This window comes from Micromys minutus (genome assembly GCF_963924665.1).
Source record: "Micromys minutus genome assembly, chromosome: 1".
Lineage (NCBI taxonomy): Eukaryota > Metazoa > Chordata > Mammalia > Rodentia > Muridae > Micromys > Micromys minutus.
In genome coordinates, this window is record NC_137969.1 from 127896528 (window position 1) to 127919855 (window position 23328).

Sequence of the window (23328 nt, forward strand, 5' to 3'; positions counted from 1 at the left end):
ATAAGTGATCACATACCATGAGTGCTTTTTGTGATTGGGTTACATCACTCAGGATGATAGCTTCAAGTTCCATCAATTTGCCTAGGAATGTCATGAACTCATTTATTTTAATTGCTGAGTAGTACTCCATTATGTATATGTACCACAATTCTGTATCCATTACTTTGTTGAAGGCCATCTGTGTTCTTTCCAGCTTCTAGATATTATAAATAAGGCTGCTATGAACATAGTGGAGCATGTGTCCTTGTTAGATGTTGGAGAGTCTTTGGGTATATGCTTAGGAGATGTATAGCTGGGTCCTCGGGTAGTACTATGTCCAATTTTCTAAGGAACTGCCAAACTGATTTCCAAAGTGGTTGTACCAGTTTACAACCCTGCCAATTGTGGAGGAATGTTTCTCTTTCGCCACATCCTTGCCAGCATCTGCTGTCACCTGAGTTTCTGATCTTAGCCATTCTGACTGCTGTGAGGTGTAATCTCAGGTTGTTTTGGATTTGCATTTCCCTGATGTCCAAAAAGGTTGAACTTTTTTTAGGTGCTTATGCAACATTCAGAATTTCTCACTTGAGAATTCTTTGTTTAGCTCTGTATCCTATATCTTAACAGGGTTAATTGGGTCTCTGGAGTCTAACTTCTTGAGTTCTTTCTATATGTATATTCGATATTAGCCCTCTATCAGATGTAATATTGTCAAAGATGTTTTTCCAATTTGTTATTTGCCATTTTGTCCTAATGACAGTATTTTTTGCCTTACCAAAACTTTGCAATTTTATGAGGTCCCATTTATTTATTATATCTTAAAGCATAAGCCATTAGTGTTTAGGTAAATTTTTTCTGTTCCCATGTGTGAGAGGATCTTCTATCCTTTCTCTTCTATTAATTTCAATGTATCTGGTTTTATATTGAGGTCTTTGATTCACTTGAGCTTGGAAAAGAGATAAGAATGGATTGATTTGATTTCTTCTGTGTGTTTAACCAGTATCATTTATTGAAAATGCTGTCCTTTTACTACTGGATGACTTTAGCTCCTTTGTAAAAGATCAAATGATCATAGTTTTGTAGGGTTTTGTCTGTGCCTTAAATTCTATTACATTGATCTACCTGCTTGTCTTTGTACCAATACTATGCAGTTTTTGTCACTATTACTCTGTAATATAGCTTGAGGTCAGAGTTGCTGATTACCCCAAAAGTTCTTTTATTTTTACCCGGAACGGCGGCTCGTAGAGGCTGAGCAACTGGTGGGTGGGAGACCTGAGCTGCCAAGGAGCAGAGAGATCTCTGCAGAGTGCACACGGAAAGTGCACCCCCTGCCTTGCCTGCCCCGCCCTGTCTGATCCAGCGACCAGGAATAGAACTTTGGAACTTCTGTTCCCACCCGATGACTCTGAGGCATAGAACAGGGCTCGACCCATCTGCCACCTGGACCAGTGGAGATCCAGGGACACAGACCAGATACAAGGGAAAGGCAAGAACATATCACTGACAACAAAATGGCAAGAGGAAAGAGAAAGAGTATATTCCAAGGAAACAAAGACAACCTGGCAACACCAGAACCAGCTCTCCCATAACAGCAAACATTGGAATTCCAAACACTCCAGAAAAAGAAGACACAGACCTGAAATCATACCTCAAGGTGCTGATAGAGATACTTAAACAAGAAAAGGAGGAAAAGCAAAAAGATTCAGAAGCTTTTAAAGAGGAAACAAGAAAAACCCTCAAAGAACTCAAAGAACTAGAGGAAAACAGAATCAAAGAGATGAAGGAATGAAAGAGGGAATTTAAAACAGAAATTGACACAATAAAGAAAACACAAAAAGAGATAACCCTAGAGGTAGAACACCTAAAAAAGAAATCAGGAATCACAGAAGCAAGCATTTCCAATAGATTACAAGAGATGGAAGAGAGAATCTCGGGGGCAGAAGACAACATTGTAAACATAGACAAAACATCCAGAGAAGATACAAAAAACAAAAAGCTCCTAACCCAAAATGTCCAGGAAATCCAGGACACAATGAGAAGACCGAACCTAAGGATAATAGGAATAGAAGAGGGAGAAGAGTATCAACTAAGAGGCACAGTAAATATCTTCAACAAAATCGTAGAAGAAAACTTCCCTACCCTCAAGAATGAGATGACCACGAGCATAAAAAAAGCCTTTAGAACTCCAAATAGGTTGGACCAGAAAAGAAATACCTCCCAACACATAATAGTAAAAACATCAAGTGCCCAAAGCAAAGAAAGAATACTAAAAACAAAAGGGAAAAAGGTCAGGTAACATATAAAGGCAGGCCAATCAGACTCACACCCGATTTCTCAACAAAGACTATGAAAGCTAGAAGAGCCTGGACAGACATCATGCACACCCTAAGAGAACACAAGTGCCAGCCCAAGCTGCTATACCCAGCAAAACTATCAATCACCATCAATAAAGAGATGAAGATATTTCAAGACAAATCAAAATTTACACAATATCTGACCACATACCCAGCACTACAATGAATTATAGGTGGAAAACCCAATATAATGAGGGAAAATACAGCCTAGTAAAAACAAAAAAACTCCTAAACAAGAAAACTAAAAGAAGAAAAAGACACAGACACAACTCAACCCAAAAAAGCAATAATGGCAGGAAACAGAAACAACTATTCCTTGATATCTATTAACATAAATGGACTCAACTCACCAATAAAGAGACATAGACTATCAGACTGGATACATAAACAAAATCCAGCCTTTTGCTGCATACAGGAAACTCATCTCAGAGACAAAGACAGACGCTATCTCAGAGTTAAAGGGTGGGAAAAAAACTTCCAACAAACAGCTCCAAGAAGCAAGCTGGAGTGGCTATTCCAATATCGAATAAAGTAAATTTCCAACCAAAAGTTATCAAAAAAGATAAAGAACGACACTTTTTACTCATTACCGGGGAAATCTGTCAGGAGAAACTCTCAATCCTTAACATATATGCTCCAAATAAAAAAGCACCCACATTCATGAAAGAAATCCTACTAAAGCTCAAAAAATACATTTCACCCCACACAATAATAGTGGGAGACTTTAATACCCCACTCTTACCAATGGACAGATCATGGAAACAGAAACTGAACAAGGACACTGCAAAACTAGCAGAGACTTTGAACCAACTAGAATTAATAGATATATTTAGAACATATTATCCTAAAGTAAAAGAATACACCTTCTTCTCACCACCCCATGGCACCTTCTCGAAAATTGACCACATAATTGGACACAGAGCGAGCCTCAATCGATATAAGAAGATTGAAATACTCCCATGCATCCTCTCAGATCACCATGGTCTACGGCTGGTCTTTAACAACAACAAAGACAACAAAAAGCCCACATACACATGGAAACTAAACAACACAACGCTCTGTTAAACGATAGCAGGGTCAAAGAAGAAATAAAAAAAGGAATTAAGGATTTTCTAGAATTCAACGAAAACGAAAACACAACATACCCAAACCTATGGGATGCAATGAAACAGTACTGAGAGGAAAATTCATAGCCATAAGTGCTTCCAAAAAGAAACTGGAGAGAGCTTACATCAGCAACCTGACAGCACAGCTAAAAGCCCTAGAACAGAAGTAAGCAGATATACCCAAAAAGAGTAGATGGCAAGAAATAATCAAAATTAGGGCAGAAATAGACCAAATAGAATCAAAAAGAACCATTGAAAACATCAACAAAACCAAGAGTTGGTTCTTTGAGAAAATCAACAAGATTGATAAACCCCTAGCAAGACTAATTAGAGGGCAAAGAGAGAGTATACAAAATAACAACATCAGAAAGGAAAGTGGGGACATAACAACTGAAACTGAGGAAATTCAAGAAATCATCAGATCCTACTACAAAAACTTATACTCCACAAAATTGGAAAATCTGGAGGAAATGGATGAATTCCTAGACAGATACAAGATCCCAAAGTTAAATCAGGACCAAGTAAACCATCTAAATAACCCTATAACACCTAAAGAAATAGAAGAAGTCATCAAAAGTCTCCCAAACAAAAAAAGCCCAGGTCCAGACGGGTTCAGTGCAGAATTCTATCAGACATTTATTGGAGATATAACACCAATACTCTCCAAACTATTCCAAAAGATAGAATCAGATGGAATACTACCTAACTCATTTTTTAAGGCAACAATAACCCTCGTACCTAAACCACACAAAGACCCTACAAGGAAAGAGAACTTCAGACCAATCTCACTTATGAACATTGATGCAAAAATACTCAACAAAATCCTTGCAAAACGAATCCAGGAACACATTAAAACGATCATTCATCATGACCAACTAGGCTTCATCCCTGGGATGCAGGGATGGTTTAATATAAGGAAATCCATCAATGTAATCCACCATATAAACAAACTCAAAGATCAAAATCACATGGTCATCTCACTAGATGCTGAGAAAGCATTTCACAAAATCCAACACCCCTTCATGTTAAAAGTCCTGGAAAGAACAGGAATCCAAGGTCAATACCTAAACATAATAAAAGCAATATACAGCAAACCAACAGCCAACATCAAACTTAATGGCAAGAAACTTGAAGCAATCCCACCAAAATCAGGGAATCGACAAGGTTGCCAACTCACCCCTACCTATTCAACATAGTACTGCAAGTCCTGGCTGGAGCAATTAGACAGCAAAAGGAGATCAAGGGCATACAAATCGGAAAGGAAGAGATAAAAACATCACTCTTTGCCGATGACATGATAGTGTACTTTAGTGACCCCAAAAATTCCACCAGAGAACTCCTACAGCTGATAAACAAGTTCAGCAAAGTGGCTGGATACAAAATTAACTCGAACAAATCAGTAGCCTTCCTATACTCAAAGGACAAACATGTGGAGAAAGAAATTAGGGAAAAGGTACCCTTCACAATTGTCACAAAAACTATAAAATACCTTGGTGTGACTCTAACTAAGCAAGTGAAGGACCTGTATGGCAAGAACTTCAAACCTTTAAAGAAAGAAATTCAGGAGGATCTCAGAAAGTGGAAAGATCTCCCATGCTCATGGATTGGAAAGATCAACATCTTAAAAATGGCCATCCTACCAAAAGCAACCTACAGATTCAATGCAATCCCCATCAAAATTCCAACCCAGTTCTTTATGGAATTGGAAAAATCAATGTGCAAGTACATATGGAATAACAAAAGACCTAGAATAGCTAAATCCATCCTCAACAACAAAAAAACATCTGCGGGAATCACTATCCCTGACCTCAAGCTATATTACAAGGCAATTGTGCTGAAAACTGCATGGTACTGGTACAGAAATAGGCAGGTGGATCAATGGAATAGAATAGAAGATCCAGAAATGAGCCCTCATGTATATGGTCACCTGATTTTTGACAAAGGAGTAGTAAACATTCAATGGAAAAAGGTCAGGCCATTCAACAAATGGTGCTGGTCCAACTGGCACTCAGCATGCAAAAGAAAGAAAATAGACCCTTTTTTATCTCCTTGTACAATGCCCAAGTTCAAGTGGATCAAAGATCTCCACATTAAACCAGATACACTGAAACTATTAGATGAGAAATTAGGGAAAACCTTAGAACACATAGGCACAGGAGAAAATTTCCTGAACAAAACACCAATGGCTCAAGCTCTAAGGTCAAAGATTAACAAATGGGACTTAATGAGATTGCAAAGTTTCTGTAAGGCTAAGGACATTGTCAAGAAAACAAAACCGCAACCAACAGAATGGGAAAAGATCTTTACCAACACCACATCAGATAGAGGCCTAATATCCAAGGTATACAAGGAACTCAAAAAGCTAGACACCAGAGAATCAAATAACCCTATTAAAAATGGGGTACTGAGCTAAACAAAACGTTTTCAGTTGAGGAACACCGAATGACCGAAAAACATCTGAGGAAGTGCTCCACATCCTTAGCCATCAGGGAAATGCAAATCAAAACAACCCTGATTCCACCTCACACCAGTCAGATTGGCCAAGATCCAAAACTCAGATGACAGCAGATGCTGGCGAGGCTGCGGAGAAAGAGGAACACTTCTCCACTGTTGGTGGGGTTGCAAGCTAATACAACCACTCTGGAAATCTGTCTGGCGATACCTCAGAAAATTGGATATAGTACTACCTGAAGACCCAGCTATTCCACTTCTGGGCATATACCCCAGAGACACTTTAATACACAACAAAGATATATGCACCACAATGTTCATAGCGGCTCTATTTATAATAGCCAGAAGCTGGAAGGAACCCAGATGTCCTTCAGTAGATGAATGGATACAAAAATTGTGGTACATATACTCAACGGAATACTACTCAGCCACCAGAAACAATGACTTAACCAAATTCTTAAAAAAATGGCTGCATCTAGAGAAGATCATCCTGAGTGAGATAACCCAGTCACAAAAGAACAGACATAATATGCAGTCACTGATATTGGGATGCTAACCCCAGAGGCCTGCACTCCCCCAGAAACAACTCACAGACTATATGAAGTCCAAGATAAAGAAAACAAAAAATATATATTTACAAAACAAGAAGACTTTGACTATTTCCATGTTGCGTTTTGTTTTGCATGTACTTTACGCTCATTGTAACTATTAGCTTTTCAATGCATACTGTCAAGCCCTTTAAAAAATCAAGTACTAACTAAAAAATATATTCACAGAGTTTTATGTTAAAATTATTTTAATATCTGAAAAAACAGTACTGACAAAAAAGTATAATTTTAAGCAAAAAATGTTTAAAATCTGTACATTTATCTTTGTTTTGTAAAATAAAGTCATTTAAAAAAACAAATAAAAAAAAGTTCTTTTATTCTTGAGAATAGTTTTAACTGTCCTGGGTTTTTTGTTTTTCTGAATGTATTTGCAAATTGCTCTTTCTAATGCTATGAAGAGTTGAGTTAGAATTTGATGGAGATTTCACTGAGTCTGTAAATTGCCTTAGGCAAGATCACCATTTTTACTATATTAATCCTGCCAATCCATGAGCATAAGAGATCTTTCCTTCTCCTGAGATCTGTGATTTCTTTCTTCAGAGACTTGAAGTTTTTGTCATACAGATCTTTCACTTGCTTGGTTACAGTCACACCAAGGAACTTGATATCATTTGTTAATTTCTTTCTCGTCCTGTTTATCCTTTGAGTAGAGGAAGGCCAATGATTTGTTTGTAGTAATTTTATATCCAGCCATTTTGCTAAAATTATTTAACAGGTTTAGGAATTCTCTGGTGGAATTTTTGAAGCCACTTAAGTATACTATCATATCATCTGAAAATGGTTATATTTTGACTTCTTCCTTTCCAATTTGTATGTCTTTGGCATGCTTTTGTTTTCCAATTTAGAATTTCTAATTCTAACTTCAAATCCTATATTGAAAGGGTGGGGATAAAGTGAGCAGCCTTGTCTAGTCCCTGATTTTAGAGGGATTGCTTCAAGTTCCTCTCCATTTAGTTTGATGTTGATAACTGGTTTGCTGTATATTGCTTTTACTACATTTAGGTCAATCTTGAATTCTGATCTTTCCAAGGCTTTTATCATGAAGAGGTGTTGAATGTTGTCAAATGCTTTCTCTGCTGTATCTTATGAAATGATCATGTGTTTTTTAATTGAATGTAAAATATTTGTTTATTTAATATGTTTACTTAAGGTGTATGCATTTTATCTAAAATATAATTACATCAAGTCAGCCTTCATTCTCCTTCATTTTGCCATTTTCTGCCTCGCCCCCTCTCAGATTCCTAGCCTCTTTCTTCTTTTATTTTGATTGCTACATATAACATGCATAAGTATGTAAGTAGAATGTGATGACTCCATTTAATGTTGCTTGTATGTATATGCTCATTTGGAGCAATATAGAAAACCACAACTAGCCAAATTGCAGAAAGGGGAATGCCCACATGGCTGACACTAAACAAGAAACTTTAATAACTAAAGATTGCTAGGAAACAGAGAATAAGCTTTTTGTAGGAATGAAAACTCCGATTGGTTATTCAAACCAAATGGGCAGCTTAAAGGTTTCATTCTTACAATACAAATTGCCATTGTAATTTATGAGAAGATTATTTTTAAGATCATGTGGTTTTTTTCTTTGAATTTTTTTTCTATAATGGATTATGTTGATGGATTTTCATATATTGAGTGACCCCTGCATCCCCGGGATGAAGCCTACTCGATCATGATAGATGACTGCTTTGATGTTTTTTGGTTTGTGAGAATTTTAATGAGTATTTTCGTATTGATGAAATTCTTAGGCAAATGGATAGATCTAGAAAATATCATCCTGAGTGAGGTAATCCAGTCACAAAAAACACACATGGTATGTACTCAGTAATAAGTGGATATTAGTCCATAAGCTCAGAATACCCAAGATACAATTTACAGACCACATGAAGCTCAAGAAAAAGTAAGACCAAAGGGAAACTGCCTCAGTCCTTCATAGTACTGGGAACAAAATACTCAAGGAGTGAAATACCGAGATGAAGTATGGAGCAGAAACTAAAGGAAAGGCCATCCAGAGACTGCCCCAGGATCCATCCCACATGCAGACACCAAGACCAGACAATATTGTGGATGCCAGGAAGTGCTTTCTGACAGGAGCCTGTTATAGCTTTCTTCTGAGAGGTTCTGCCAGAGCCTGATAAATACAGAGGTGAATACTGGCAGCCAACCATTGGACTGAGTAGAGGGTCCCCAATGGAGGAGTTAGAGAAAGGACTGAAGGAGCTGAAGGGGCTAGCAACCCTATAGGAAGAACAAAAATATTAATCAACAAGATCCCCCAGACTCCCATGGAATAAACCACCAACCAAAGAGTACACATAGAGGGACCCACAGCTTCAGCTGAGATATAGCAGAGGATGACCTTGTTGGATATCAATGGGAGGAAATGTCCTTGGTCCAGGGAAGGCTCAATGCCTCAGTGCAGGAGAATGTCATGGTAGGGAAGCAGCTGTTGATGGGTGGGTGGGAGGCTCCCTCACAGAAGCAGCAGGAGGGAGGCAAGATGGGGGGTTCTGGAGCAGAAACCACGAAAGCAAATAGCATTTGAAATGTAAATAAATAAATTATCTAATAAAAACAATTTACAAATTTAATGTTTAATTAATTTGATTATTTGATTCCTTGTAAGTGAATCCCAAACTTCACTGGGTAAAGTTAACAATAAAGTTCCAATAAAAGAAGAAGAGGAGGAAGTAAAGGAGAAGGAAGAGGAAGAAGAGCAAGAAGAAGATAAAGGAAAGAAGAATATACTTTCAATATACTTTTTTATTTCTAGCTAAATGTGTGAAATTTCATTTGATATAGTATAAACTATTATCTATTGGTGTTTTGAATAAAATTACTATTAATGTCTAGAGAAGTTACACATAGTTTTATTACTTCTGAAAAAAAAATGTTATTTGATATTTTTGCTAGAATTATAGATCCATTTAAATTGGTAATGAACAGAAATTCTGGATATTAATTATCTAAATTTATGTATTATTCTGCAATAATGTTGTTTGAGGGTGAGCAAATGCTGCAGAATTGTAATGCAGTCTGATTAGCTAACACTGGTACAAGAAGCACTGACATAAAGTGACTCAAACACACTACACCACTTAATTCCCATTTCAACAAACATGTTTGCTCATCTATATCCCCTGTTACACAGAACTATGAACAATCACTTTGCGTAGCTCTGAATCAACTGAGACAGAAATTATCAGAAAATCATTCAGGAAATACTAACATCCAAGGAAATAAGGAGTGTTAGATGTGCTCAAAAGAGTGAATGACTAACTCCCGAAATCAAATACCCTAGGGTTTCATCCTCTTCTACACTCTCAAGACTTCTGTGGTAAGCAAACTATTTCTATCCACCTATCACTCATGGTTTTCATGGTTGTATTTCTCCCTAGATCTGTTCTTTCAAGCTCTGACTCCTAATGACTTACTTGGCTCCTCTGCATGTATGTGCTAATCACACACACACAATACAACTTACATACAGGACATGGTCAGTGTTAGCACCTAGTCGTCAAGAACTCTTACTGGGTCTTGCTTACTCACAGGGGTCACAAACCTGGTAGGCTTCATGATACTCCCTTCTTATCCATCACCTTAATTCAGTCATCAAGTGTTGACTTAAAGATTCCATTCATTTCCATTTCCTTCCCATCTTTTGCCATCATTGCTGTGTTAAATTAATTGTTATTTGTTCTGTAGGCAATTAAACAAATATAGTCCAATCGATAGTGTGGTTTCCTGACTATAGAGATGTAAGGTAAGAAAAGGAGAGTCACATTGAGTTTTCTGAGTGCTTAAAGTTTGAGGAAGTACAGGCCATTATCTGCTTATATTACTAATAGAATTGAGGTACCTAGAAATAAACAAGGCTACGTCTCTCCATATGGTCTATATCTTGCTCGAGTAAGAAATATATATTACATTGTTTCCTTCTCGCCATCTGGCATTGCTCTGTGATTATAGCAAACAATTAAGAGATTCCTTTTCTTTTTCCCTTTCTTAGATTAAAACAACAGTTTTTTAATAGAGAGAGATCATAATTTGTTGCAGTACAACTCCATTTTTATGAAATAACATACAATTAAGGTGAAACTAAAACTAAATGCTTTTGTATTTTCCAGTGTTTTATTTATCTATACACATGTATGTCTGTATTCAGATATATGCATATATGTATTTGAACACTGTATTTTTCTAGTTGTTATGGAAAAAAGTATAAATAAGATTACTTATGTCCTTCTGTAAGGTAAAGGACACGGTCAATAAGACAAAACAGCGACCAGCAGATAGGGAAAGGATCTTTACCAATCTTACATATGATAGAGAGCTAATATCCAATATATACAAAGAACTTAAGATGTTAGACTCCAAAAAATCAAATTTTAAAATCCTATTTAAAATGGGGTACTGAACTAAACAAAGAATTCTCAATTGAGGAATATCAAATGGCTGAGAAGCGTCTAAGGAAGTGCTCAACATCCTTAGTCATCAGGTAAATGCAAATCAAAACAACCCTGAGATTCCACCTCATACCAGACAGAATGACTAAAATCAAAAACTCAGGTGACAGCAGATGCTGGTGAAGATGTGGAGAAAGAGGAACACTCCTCCATTATTGGTGGGATTGTAAACTCGTACAACCACTCTGGAAAACATTCTGGCAGTTCCTTAGAAATTTTAACTTAGCACTACCTGAGTACCCAGCTATTCCACTCCTTGGCATATACCCAAAATACTCTCTAACATCTAACAAGGACACATGCTCCACTATGTTCATAGCAGCCTTATTTATAATAGTTAGATGTTGCAGTAAGTATTTAACAGAATCTGCCTTATCTCTTTATCAGCCCCAGGAGGTCTCCCTCCCAGGGGACCAGTTACTATGGAGCTGGGCAGACAGACTCTGTCACTCGGTCTGCCTGAAGCAGCCTACACAGGATTCCCTTCTTAGGCGGTTCACTCCACCTGCCCTACTGCCGCTGTCCTGGGTGGAATTACCACCACCCCGGCATCTTCTTTCCTCCACCACCATCACAAACATCACTTCAAAGCCGGGTAACTTTTCAAACGGGTTTATATAATAGATTCTCAATTCAATCTTGGGTCTTCGATTCTATTCCACTGATCTACCTGCTGAACAGGCACCTTCTAAAGAATGGCATTAGACAATGCATATATTTTTTAAAGTGTTTTAGGAAAATATAGCTAAGAGATAAATACAACATAAACAAACAAACAAATGAATAAATAAATAAATTTGAAGTAACACTCAAAATATAAAAAGAAGAATTAGAAATTAACTTAGAAATTAGCTCAGAAACTAACACAGATTAACTTAGAAGTTAAAAAAAAGCTGGAAAATAGAAAAGTGAACACTTTTTGTATGGTGTGATTTTTTACTGCTAGGTAACTATTCACATAATTGAGAGATTCTATCAGAATCAAGTCTTCTGTGGTTCATTTTTACTGTAGTTTAAATTGACTTATCAGACTGTAACTGAACTCATTTTTCTGGGACACACATAATAGATCTTTCTCTCTTTCTATTGTACAGTGTGCTGATTGTTACCAGATGGCTTCGAGGTGACTTTTCTAAGTAGCTTTCAATTTTTTGTTCATAGGATGTTGCCTTGATACAAATTATGTCTGCCAGCTCTCTCTGTTTTCCTCTAGTTCATAAGCCACACAGATTCCAAACATGTGGCCTTTATTTGGAAGTCATTTAACACCTGTGGTTCTCAGATTACTCATAATGTTTCCACTGTATAAGTAAATTAAGTGTAGTGTCAGCCAATTTGAGGTTTCATTTGACATTTTATATATATAAATTATATATATATAATGAATTTCACAAAATCTTGTCAGCATCATTATTCTTCTTTTCTAGTTGTAAAACATAAAATTTTAGTCAAGAGTAGCCAAAGGAGTGTAACATTCCATATGATAAAACAAGATCATTAAGATCGTAAGTAGAAGATACACTGAAGATGCACCAAACCTCAGAAGTAGAAAGGTTTTCCAGAGCCATACTGATACAGAGGAGGGTGCTGGCAGTTAACCATCAGACTGAACACGGCGACCCCGATGAAGGAGCTAGAGAAAGAACTGAAGGAGATGAAAGGGTCTGCAACCCCATGGGAAGGACAAGATTATTAACTAACCAAACCCACCACAGCTCCCAGGGACTGAAACACCAACCAATGAGTTTTCATGGAGAGACTCATGGCTCCAGGTGCATATGCAGCAGAAAATAGCATTCTCTGGCATCAATGAGAGGAGAGGCCTTTGGTCCAGCAAAGGCTGGTTTTTCCAATGTAGGGGAATGCCAAGGCACTGAGGTGGGAGAGGGAGGTTGGGAGACAGGGCACATTCATGGAGGCAATGGGAGGGGGAGGGAGATGGGATTGGGGAAAGGGATAACTTTTGAAATGTAAATGCAGAGAATATTCAATAAAAAGAAAGGAAAGAAGTAGACCATTGTGCATTTTCTCATGCATTATATAACAAACAATGACCTCTACCTTTCAACTTTCTTTGCTTCCATTTTTATAACCTGGTTTTATACAACAATGCAGTCTTAATTATGTGCCATGGACCTTGAACTCAGTCTCACTGAGTTTGTGTCATAGACATTTGCTAAGTAATAAATTCCTCAGAGACTCCATCTTTTTTTTTTTTTTTTTTTTTTTTTTTTGGAGTCTGTCACATGCTTATGGTATGTATGTAAAACAGATGTTCCTAGTTACCTATCTAACCTCTATTCTTGAAACTGGAGTATACAGCCTAATGATATAGAGTTTGCCCATGTTGTACCTGCTGGAGCTGTAGACCAAATACTCTCCACTAGCAAGAGCTTTACTTGCAATATGTTCCATCATGCTAAGATCTATAGATAATACACTGTCTATCAGCGGGACTGTAGATGGGATAGTTTCCATCAGCAGGGATATAGGTAAGATACTATCCATCAGCAAACTATGTATAGGATACTCTTATCAGCAGGAGTGTAGGTAGCATACTGTCCATGAGAAGGAGCTGTCGATGAGGTGCTCTCAATTTTGTTATGAGCTGTAGTTATGACATCTCACAATATTGTTAGGAACTATAGGTAAGATGCCTCACTGTCTTATTAGGAGTTATAGGTAGGAAACACTCTATCAACCAGAGCTTTAGGTAAAATACTGCTAGAAGTTGTAGTGGGAGGTAATCATGTAGCACTTCACTTTAACCAACCTGTCAGAAAAAGTGAACATAGCTTAGGAAAGAACAGATCTCAAAGTTCGACTAAGCTGTCAAAAATGGTTTATAGAGAACAGGGATTTGACTTAGAACCTCTTCTAACACATATTAAAATAGATAAAAATATGGTTTGAACCAGAACCTTGATAATTTCTCAAAATACAACTTTTATTTTAGAACGGCTTAAAGAGGAATAATGGTTTCTGAAACCCTTCTGGATGCAATATTATTAGATGCTAAAGCAATAGATTATCTCTGCTTACATTGTCTGAGACATGTGCTGCTGACACAGGCAAATAATCAGCCACTCCCTCTTTTCCAGATCCTTGAATACGTTCAAGTACCAAGTATACCCCATTATAGCAAAATAGCAAATTACTGCCCATCTCGTATTAGGATTCTTTAGCAAATATTATGAGAGATATGTTAAAAGCTCAGATATTTCTGGAACCATGACGCAGGATTCTAAAGTGTTTAGTGATGCTGAAAGAGACACTGTTTCATTGAAGGCAAGGTTTCTCAGGGTTGATGAAGTGCCAGAGGATTTTAACTATGAATATTTTGAAGCAGCCAATTCTTTGAGGTAAGAGCTGTGACGTGCACAGCAGTGCTTTTAGAAGAAGTCCATCATCTCCTCTCAGAGCCTAGTACCACCACCCAGTTGTCACAGCCAGACCTCTCTTCAGATGTCATCAAAAGTGTTATGAAAAGTGAAATCTTCAATGACTATAAAACTACAGATCCAAATTTAAATGTGTATTTCATTCCCCAGAAAGGAAAACCAAGTTTTATTTAATACAATATCTCCCGTGAACATTCATTGAGTGTCCCTGATTTGATACACACTCCCTTTCAATGAATTGAATTCATTTATGGCTGAATTAGCTTGACCAATTTCATTAGCAATCCCACATCCACTAATCCCATTAATTTACTCAGTGTCAGAGAATATCGCACTTCCCCTAAGGAGTAGCTTGTATAGCTAGACCAGATGAATATAATACTGACAGATTCATATCTGAGAGCAGAACTCTTTCAGTGCTCTGGGCCAAAGGATAGAATTCCTTTCTGAAATTTCAAAACTCTTTAGAGCATTTGCACTTTGAACTGCTGGAAACTTAACAGGAAAAATAAAATGTGTGGTAAAAAACAACATTTTCTGCATTTTTAATTTAGAAGCAACAGATATGTCCAGATATGGTTGTAGGTTTTATTATAGTTCTATGTGGCTGATAACATTTTATAAATGGATAAGAATAATAAAGTATTGCTCATTGTAAATAGTGGGACCTTAATGCAGAGTATCAAACCTTAAAAAAAAAAAGACAACAACAACAAAAAAAAAAAAAAAGCCAAGCACTGCCACAATTGTATTTGTATACATTTACGCAAAAATGTTTAAAATTTTTTTATCTTTGTTTTTTAAAATAAAGTTTAAAAAATAAAGTTTTTCAAAAAAAAAAAGAATAATAAAGTATGCAAAGTAAGTCTATAGTAAATAATTCCTCATGTGTCTGCCATAGCTTGTTTGCATGAGTAACTAGACAATCACCCATAATTACTGTGTGAACAAAAAGCAATGGATAGAAGGAGGCTGTGAGAACCAGAACGAAGCCCAGAGAAAAAGAGATTTTCTTCTGTGCCATATCATAGAGAGAGAAGAAAAATTAGACAGTGTTACACTTTAGGCCTTTCCATATGGTTCATCATATTTATATGATCGTGTCTCCAAAAGGGCTTTATTCAGGTTATAAATATGATTTATTGATATTTCTTTTTTTAATAGCCATTCCATTTGTTTACATCTCAAATGATAACCCACTTCCCAGGTACCTCTTCCCAAGCCCCCATCCTACAACTTCTCTCTTGTCTCTCCCCTTTGCTGCTATAAGATTATTCCTTCACACACCCAATCTCTCCCACCCCACCCCACCAGCATCCCCCTACACTGAGGCATCAAACCTCCATAAGACCAAGGCTCTCCCCTCCCACTGATATTAGGCATGACCATTCTCTGCTACCTATGTATCTGTATCTTTCCCTATTCGCTCCTTGGTTTGTGGTCTAGTCGCTGGGAGCATTGGGTGGTCCAGCCAGCTGATGTTGTTCTTCCTATGGGGTTGCAATCACCCTCTGCTCCTCTAATCCTTCCACTAACCCCCTACAAGGTTCCCTGAGCTCAGACTGATGATTGGCTCCAAACATCCACATCTGCATTGGTCAGTTGCTGGCTGGACCTCCCAAGGAGCAGTCATTCCAGGTTCCTGTCAGCAAATGCCTTTTGGCAACAGCAACAGTGTCTGGTTTAGTGTCTTCAGGCAGGATGGATCCCCAGGTGGGACAGTCCCTGGTGGCCCTTATTTCATTCTCTGCTCTATTTTTGTCCCTGTTCTTTTGGACACAAACATTTCTGGCTTAAAATTTTGGAGATGTGTGTGTGGCCCAATCCCATCACCAGAGGCTGTGCCTATATTTCTTTTAATCATAATATGAGGCCCCAATTCAGACTACTAACTTGAAAAATGTTTAGAACTGCAATATTTAAGGAGGGTTTGTTCCATCACCCATCAATGTAGTATATTAGCAAACAGGGTTTTTGCCTTAAATGGTTTCTTACTATAGATTGGGGATGTCATTGCCTAACTTAGAAATGTGATGTAATTTTTATTCAATGTTTATTTAAATCAGGCTGGGTTGTGTATGGCGTAGCTGTCACTACATGCAAATAGTTTTTTATTTCTCCACTGAAAATAAAGAGCCCCCAAAGATGGAAGGGGGATAACACTGAAATACATACTATGCATACACTCACATCCTCACATATGGACATGCACACCTTTGTGAAAGTTACCAATTCATATAATTTATAGTAACATTAATTTACTCTCTCAACTACCTGTTGTTACTTGCTAGACACTATACATATGTGTGTGGGGGGGTGAGTTCATCTAAATATGAAGGTGAGCTTCTGTTTCAGGGTGTTTAAAGCTTCTGTGTGTGATTAGAATTGAAGAGTAGAAATCATTGCCTTTAAAAAAGTAGGAATGTCTCTGACCAAGTGCAAGGTTGTTTCTGAGTAAATCATGAGAGTGGGTCTGAAAATACTGTTTTAAGGTGCTAAAATTGCATATGTTGAATCAGAATTGTCTTAAAATTTAATATTTTTTAGAAATATGTAATTACATGTTAGGAACTTTATAGGGGATAACCAGATATACATTCATGGTTATATAGTCAGTTATACATTCGTGTTATCATTCTTTAAGATGAGACATTAGCTGAAGAACTATGGTACTGATCACCATTCTTTTTCTATAGGGTTCTACACATCCTGAAGCCAGATATTTCTGACACCTATCGCCAGAGAAAAGTGTGGTCAGAAATTCTCACTATAAGCTCTTACAGAGTGTAGGAAAGCAAACTACTAAGTATAAATCCAACTCAACTAAATCCATTCTTCACATGGGACATAAATACTATAAGAAAGAAACTTGATCATTTATACCATTGACATCAGTCTTCAGGATACATAATTATCTTCATCTATATATGATTATAATAGCTGTTCAGGACACATAGACCAAGTTGTAAGTCACTATGAATATCTACAGAAAGGCAATTGGTAACATTCAAGAGTGAAATAGAGCAATAGTCACTCAAAAGGTGTTAGAATTTGAAAACACTTTCTTTTTTTATATGCAAACACTTTAAGTTATTACAGAGCAATGCTCCTCTCTGGAAAGACTTAAAAACTGAAAGAATGATATCCAGGGTGAATATTTTTGTTGGGTTTCTTCCATGGTTTTCCCTTTTGAATTTCCCTATGAAATTATTTTTATAAATTGCAACCTTAAAATCAAGTTACATATATTTGCTCTATTTTGATGAACTGTTTATACCTCATTTAGGTACTTCCCAGGTCTTGTAATGTATATGTTGTTCTGTGCTTGGAGCTATAAATTGCAAAGTACTCTTTTGGGGAACATGGAAAAGAACTCTAGACATCTGCCATACCACATGCATAGATTCTTTTTATAAGATATATTATTTAATTTCTTATTGGTGTTTATGTATATAATGTTGTATCAGGGAACATGTGTCCTATAGCACATATGTGTAAATTAAAAAAATAACTTTGTGGAGTTTGTTCTCCTTTTGCATCTTTAAATGAGTTTCAGAAAGTGAACTCAGCCTTTCATATCTGTACTGTAAGCATTTTAACCCACTAAGCCTTCCCACTGACCCAGTGTGCTTGTGATGGTGAAATTTCTATTTGGTTTCTTTATTCACAGGATTATACACTCACCATGTATTTCCAGCAGTCTTGGAAGGACAAGAGGCTTTCATATTCTGGAATCCCATTAAATTTGACCCTTGACAACAGGGTAGCTGACCAACTCTGGGTACCAGACACCTACTTTCTCAATGACAAGAAATCATTTGTGCATGGGGTCACAGTGAAAAACCGAATGATCAGGCTTCATCCTGATGGAACTGTTCTCTATGGACTACGGTAAATACTTTCCTATTGCCTTGGTTTATGGCATTGCTTTATATCATCTTTCTAGAAGTAAGTAGAAGCAAGGAACTCAAGGAAGAGAACTGCTTATATATGCGGTTGAAGTTAATGTCTTTTGATAGAAATAATATTAGGGTCTATGCAACCTCAATTTAGACAACATTGCTCATCAAGTCTAAGTGAGAAGTTCTTTCTGGATCATCAAATAATAAACAAAGTAGTAAAATTTGTTATTATAAATAGATTTAAAGCTATACTCTTTTTAATCAGTTGCATGATTGTCTCAAGGCTAGCAGGACAGAACTGAGATAGCTTTTCAGTGTTGTGTATAGTTAATTATGAAAGAAAACAGAACAGATCTTAAAGAAATTGGAAATTTTTGGATACTTTTGAAAACATCATGGTATTTTTATTTCCTTCAATTTTTAATATTTTGCCTGTATATTTAAGTATTTGTTTCTTGCTAAAATCTTTTGAGACATTTTGCAAGTGCTAAAGGGGGGCTGAATTTTCCAAAGAGTTCTCTAGTTTATTTGGGTATCATTTGTTTAAAATGAATTTTCATCATTCAATTGTGCTAATAACATTGATCAAATATACAGGGGTATTTTATACACTACTTGGCTACATATTTATTCCTACATAGGTTCACCCTCTTTTAATTCAGGTGGCTCAAAACAAGTCATGAAGGTAAAGAATTATTACTCTTTATATAACTAAATAATTAAAATTTTCAGCTATATTTTAGATTTTACTGCTATGTTTACAAAACAATATAACTAGATTGTGACTTATTTAAAGCTTTGGTAACATCTTGATAATGATCAGCCTTTGAAAAGCAAAGAAAAGCTATAGAGTTTATCACCAATGATTTTCTGGAAAACAATGTGTAGTTATGTGTTTGGTAATAGCGAAGTTAAAACTCATAGTTTCAAGTTTTACTTCAGGAATTTTAAAAATTATGGGCAGACTCTAAGAATGGGAATTGCATCGTGAAAGATAACACAGGACAATCATGTAGTTGAACACCCATTGTTTTGAACCTTTAAATGCTATTTTCTGGACACGCTATGACTGCTGTATACATTTATTCATAGCAGATTCAATCAAGCTAGTTTAAAAATCTAACTAGTTGACAGCTGCTGAAGTAAAGAGGATCACCAGGTTTTTGTTTGTTTACTTGGTTGGTTGTTGAGTTGTTGGTTGGCTGGTTGTTGGGTTGTTGGTTGGTTGGTTGGTTGTTGAGTTGTTGATTGATTGGTTGTTGTGTTGTTGGTTGGGTTAATTTTGTTTTGTTCTGGGTTTGTTTGGAAGTATGGCCACCAGTAGATTCTTCATGCTTCATTAGATGATTCCACATCCATATAAATATATATATGAAATTTTAAGAGAAGACATGAGATTGAAAAGCATATGAAGGATAGATATGATGAAGATGAATCATATAAATGTATTACATTTTCAAGTAAAAATAGGAAAAGAAGAGAAAATTGACACAAAACGATACAATATATCTAAATATCACAAAGAAACAATAGACAAATATGAGCCAAAATTCAAGTATCTTGCCTCTCAAATATCTTTATCAATTCTTTTCTCACCCCAATATAGATAATAAAAATATCTCCTACCAAGTTATACATCACTGCTTTATACTCTTCAGATGCAAGCCAAGCCTATGTAGATTTTAATATATGAGCAGACAGTGACCTTCCAAAGATAATCACAAAATAAGCATTTATTACATGAGTTACAATCGCTCTATGAAACCCTCTTGTTGCAGCAAATATTAAAAAGTGCTTTATGCCCCACCTCTAAGAACTCACGTGTAGTTCACTCCACTGCTCCTGTTGCTTCAGTCCCAGGTGGCTATGACTGCCCTGGCATATTTTTTTCATTCACTTCCCCTTGTTGTGTTCTTGCAAAGCTTTAAACACACATATTCCGAATCTTTGGTGTGCTTTATGCGTTCCACCACTACACCTTTTGAACTCTATTAAGTAGTCACATCAAAGAACACACCAACCTACTCTGATCCCATAGGTATAATTCTCCAACCTAGATAAGTCAAATGATCTTGTACAATTTTATCCCTTATAAAACATTTACAACAACCTTATTTAAGAAGAAATGTGCCGAGAGAAACATACACATCTGTCTCTATCTTCATTGATATTGGTATGACTCTGGAAGAGCCTCTGATGAGGCATCCATATAAGGTTCCTTCCAGTAAGCACTTCTAGGCATCATAAAAAGTGTCTGGAATTGGTGGCTGCATATGAGGTGGATTCCCAGGTGAGGCAGTCTCTGGAGTTTTTCCTCAAATCCTGTACCTCAATATGTCCCTGTATTTTCTCCCCTGAGTGTTTTGCTCTTCCTTATAAAAGGACTGAGGCATCTACATTCTGGCCCTTTTTCTTTTTGAGCTTCATAGGTTTTTTTTTCGGTATTCAAAGTTTTGGGGGACTAGTATGCACTTATCAGTGAGTGCATACCATGTGTGCTGTTTGTGACTGGGTTACCTCACTCAGGATGATAGCTTATAGTTGAGTCCATTTGCCTAGAAATTTCACAGTCATTGTTTCTAATAGCTGGGTAGTACTCTATTGTGCATATGTACCACACTTTCTCTATCTATTCCTCTATTGAAGGAAATCTGGATATTTTCCACCTTCTGGCTATTATATGAGGTTGCTCTAAACATGGTAGAGCTTCTGTCCTTGTTATACATTAAAGCATCTTTTTGGTATATGCCCAGGGATGGAATGGCTGGGTCTTAAGCTAGTACTATTTCCAGTTTTCTGAAGAACCACCAGACTTATTTTCAGAGAGGTTGTACCAGCTTAAAACCCCACCAACTGTAGAGGACTGTTTTTCTTTGTCCACATCCTTACCAGCAACTGATGTCACCTAAGCTTTTGATCTTAGACATTCTGACTGGTGTGAGGTGGAATCTCAGAGTTGTGTTGATTTGCATATCCCTGATGACTAGGAATGTTGAGCATTTCTTTAGGTGCTCTCAGCCATTCGATATTCCTTAGGTGAGAATTCTTGATTTAGCTCTGTACCCCATTTTTAATAGCATTATTTGATTCTCTAGACTCTAACTTCTTGAGTTCTTTGTATATATTGGATGCTAGATTTCAGATATAGGATTGTAAAGATATTTTCCCGATCTGTTCATTGCCATTTTGTCCTTTTGACAGTGTCCTTTGCCTTACAGAATCTTTGCAATGTTATGAGGTCTGATTTATCAATTCTTGATCTTAGAGCATAAGCCATTGATGTACTACTATTCAAGAAAATTTCCCATGTTCCTAAGTGTTGTAAGTTCTTCCCCACTTTCTCTTCTTTTACTTTTAGTGTGCCTGGTTTTGTGTGGAGGTCTTTGATCCAGTTGCACTTGAGCTTTGTACAAGGAGATAAGAATGGATCAATTTGAATTCTTCTGTATGCTGACTGCTAGTTGAACCAGCACCATTTGTTGAAGAGGCAGTCCTTTATCCATTGAATGTTTTTATCTCCTTTGTCAAAAATCAAGTGATCAAAGGTGTGTGGGTTAATTTCAGGGTCTTCAATTCTATTCCATTGATCTACCTGTCTGCCACTGTACCAGTACCATGTGGTATTTTTTATCAGCATTGACCCATAAAACAGCTTAAAGTCTGGGATGGGATTCCCCCAGAAGTCCTTTTATTGCTGAGAATAGTTTTTTTTTTCTCTCCTGGGTTTTTGTTGTTGTAGTTATTTCAAATGAATTTGCAAATTGCTCTTTCTCACTCTATAAAGAATTGAGTTGGAATTTTGATGGAGATTGCATTAAATCTGTAGGTTGCTTTTCGCAAGGTAGCCATTTTTACTGTGTTGATCCTTCCAGTCCATGAGCATGGGAGATCTTTCCACCTTCTGAGATCATGTGCAATTTTCTTCTTCAGAGACTTGAAGTTTTTATCATACAGTTCTTTCACTTACTTGGTTATGGTCACACCAAGGTATTCTATAATATTTATGACTATTGTGGAGGGTGTTAATTCCCTAATTTCTTTCTCAGATTATTTATCCTGTGAGTAGATGAAAGCTGCTGATTTATTTGATTTAATTTTATATCCAGCCACTTTACTGAAGTTGTTTATCAGCTGGAGGATTTCTTTGGTGAAATTTTTGGGGTCACTTAAATATACTATCATATCATTTGTAAATAGTGATATTTGGACTTCTTCCTTTCCAGGTTGTATCTCTTTGACTTTTGAAGTCTAATTGTTCTGGCTAGTACTTTTGGTACTATCTTGAATAGCTAGGAGGAGAATGAGCATCCTTGCCTAGTCCCTGATTTTACTGGGATTGCTTTAAGTTTCTCGCCATTTAGTTTGATGTTAGCTACTGGTTTTCTGCATATTGCTTTTACTATGTTTAAGTATGGGTCTTTAATTCCTGATGTTTGCAAGACTTTTAACATGAAGTGGTGTCAAATTTTGTCAAATGTGGTTTCTGTATCTAGTGAGCTGGTCGTGTGTTTGGTTTTTTTTTTTTTCTTTTGAGTTTGTTTATATAGTGGATTACATTGATGGATTTCCATATAGTAAACCATCCCTGCATCCCTGGGATGAAGCCTACTTGATCATGTTGAATGATTGTTTTGATATGTTCTTTGATTCGGTTTGCAGGAATTTTATTGAATATTTTTACATCAATGTTCATGAGGAAAATTGGTGTAAATTTCTCTTATTTTGTAGTGTCTTTAGGTGCTCTTGGTATGAGCGTAATTGTGGAGTTGAAGAACAAGTTGAGTAGTTTTACCTCTGTTTCTATTTTGAGGAATAGTTTGGAGAGAATTGGTATTAGGTCTTCTATAAAGGTCTGATAGAATTTTGCACCAAACCCATCTGCTCTTGGGCTTTTTGTGGTTGGGAGGCTTTTACCAACTGCTTCTATTTCTTTAGGGGTTATGAGACTATTTAGATAGTTTATCTAATCCTGACTTAACTTTGGTACATTGTATATATCTATAAATTTGTCCATTTCCTCTAGATTTTCCAGTTTGGTTCAGTATAGGCTTTTGT

The 23328-nt window shown here is 36.6% G+C and overlaps 1 protein-coding gene across 1 annotated transcript in view; it reads left to right on the forward strand.

Annotated features, from left to right (window-relative positions):
• The window catches only part of GABRB1 (gamma-aminobutyric acid type A receptor subunit beta1), a gene marked incomplete at both ends in the record, with an annotated part of 415773 nt that overhangs the window by 136450 nt on the left and 255995 nt on the right, over positions 1-23328 (forward strand). Inside the window, one exon of the mRNA XM_080917082.1 lies at positions 18042-18262. Coding sequence (XP_080773208.1) covers positions 18042-18262 — 221 coding nt within the window. The remainder of the gene's footprint in view (positions 1-18041; positions 18263-23328) is intronic.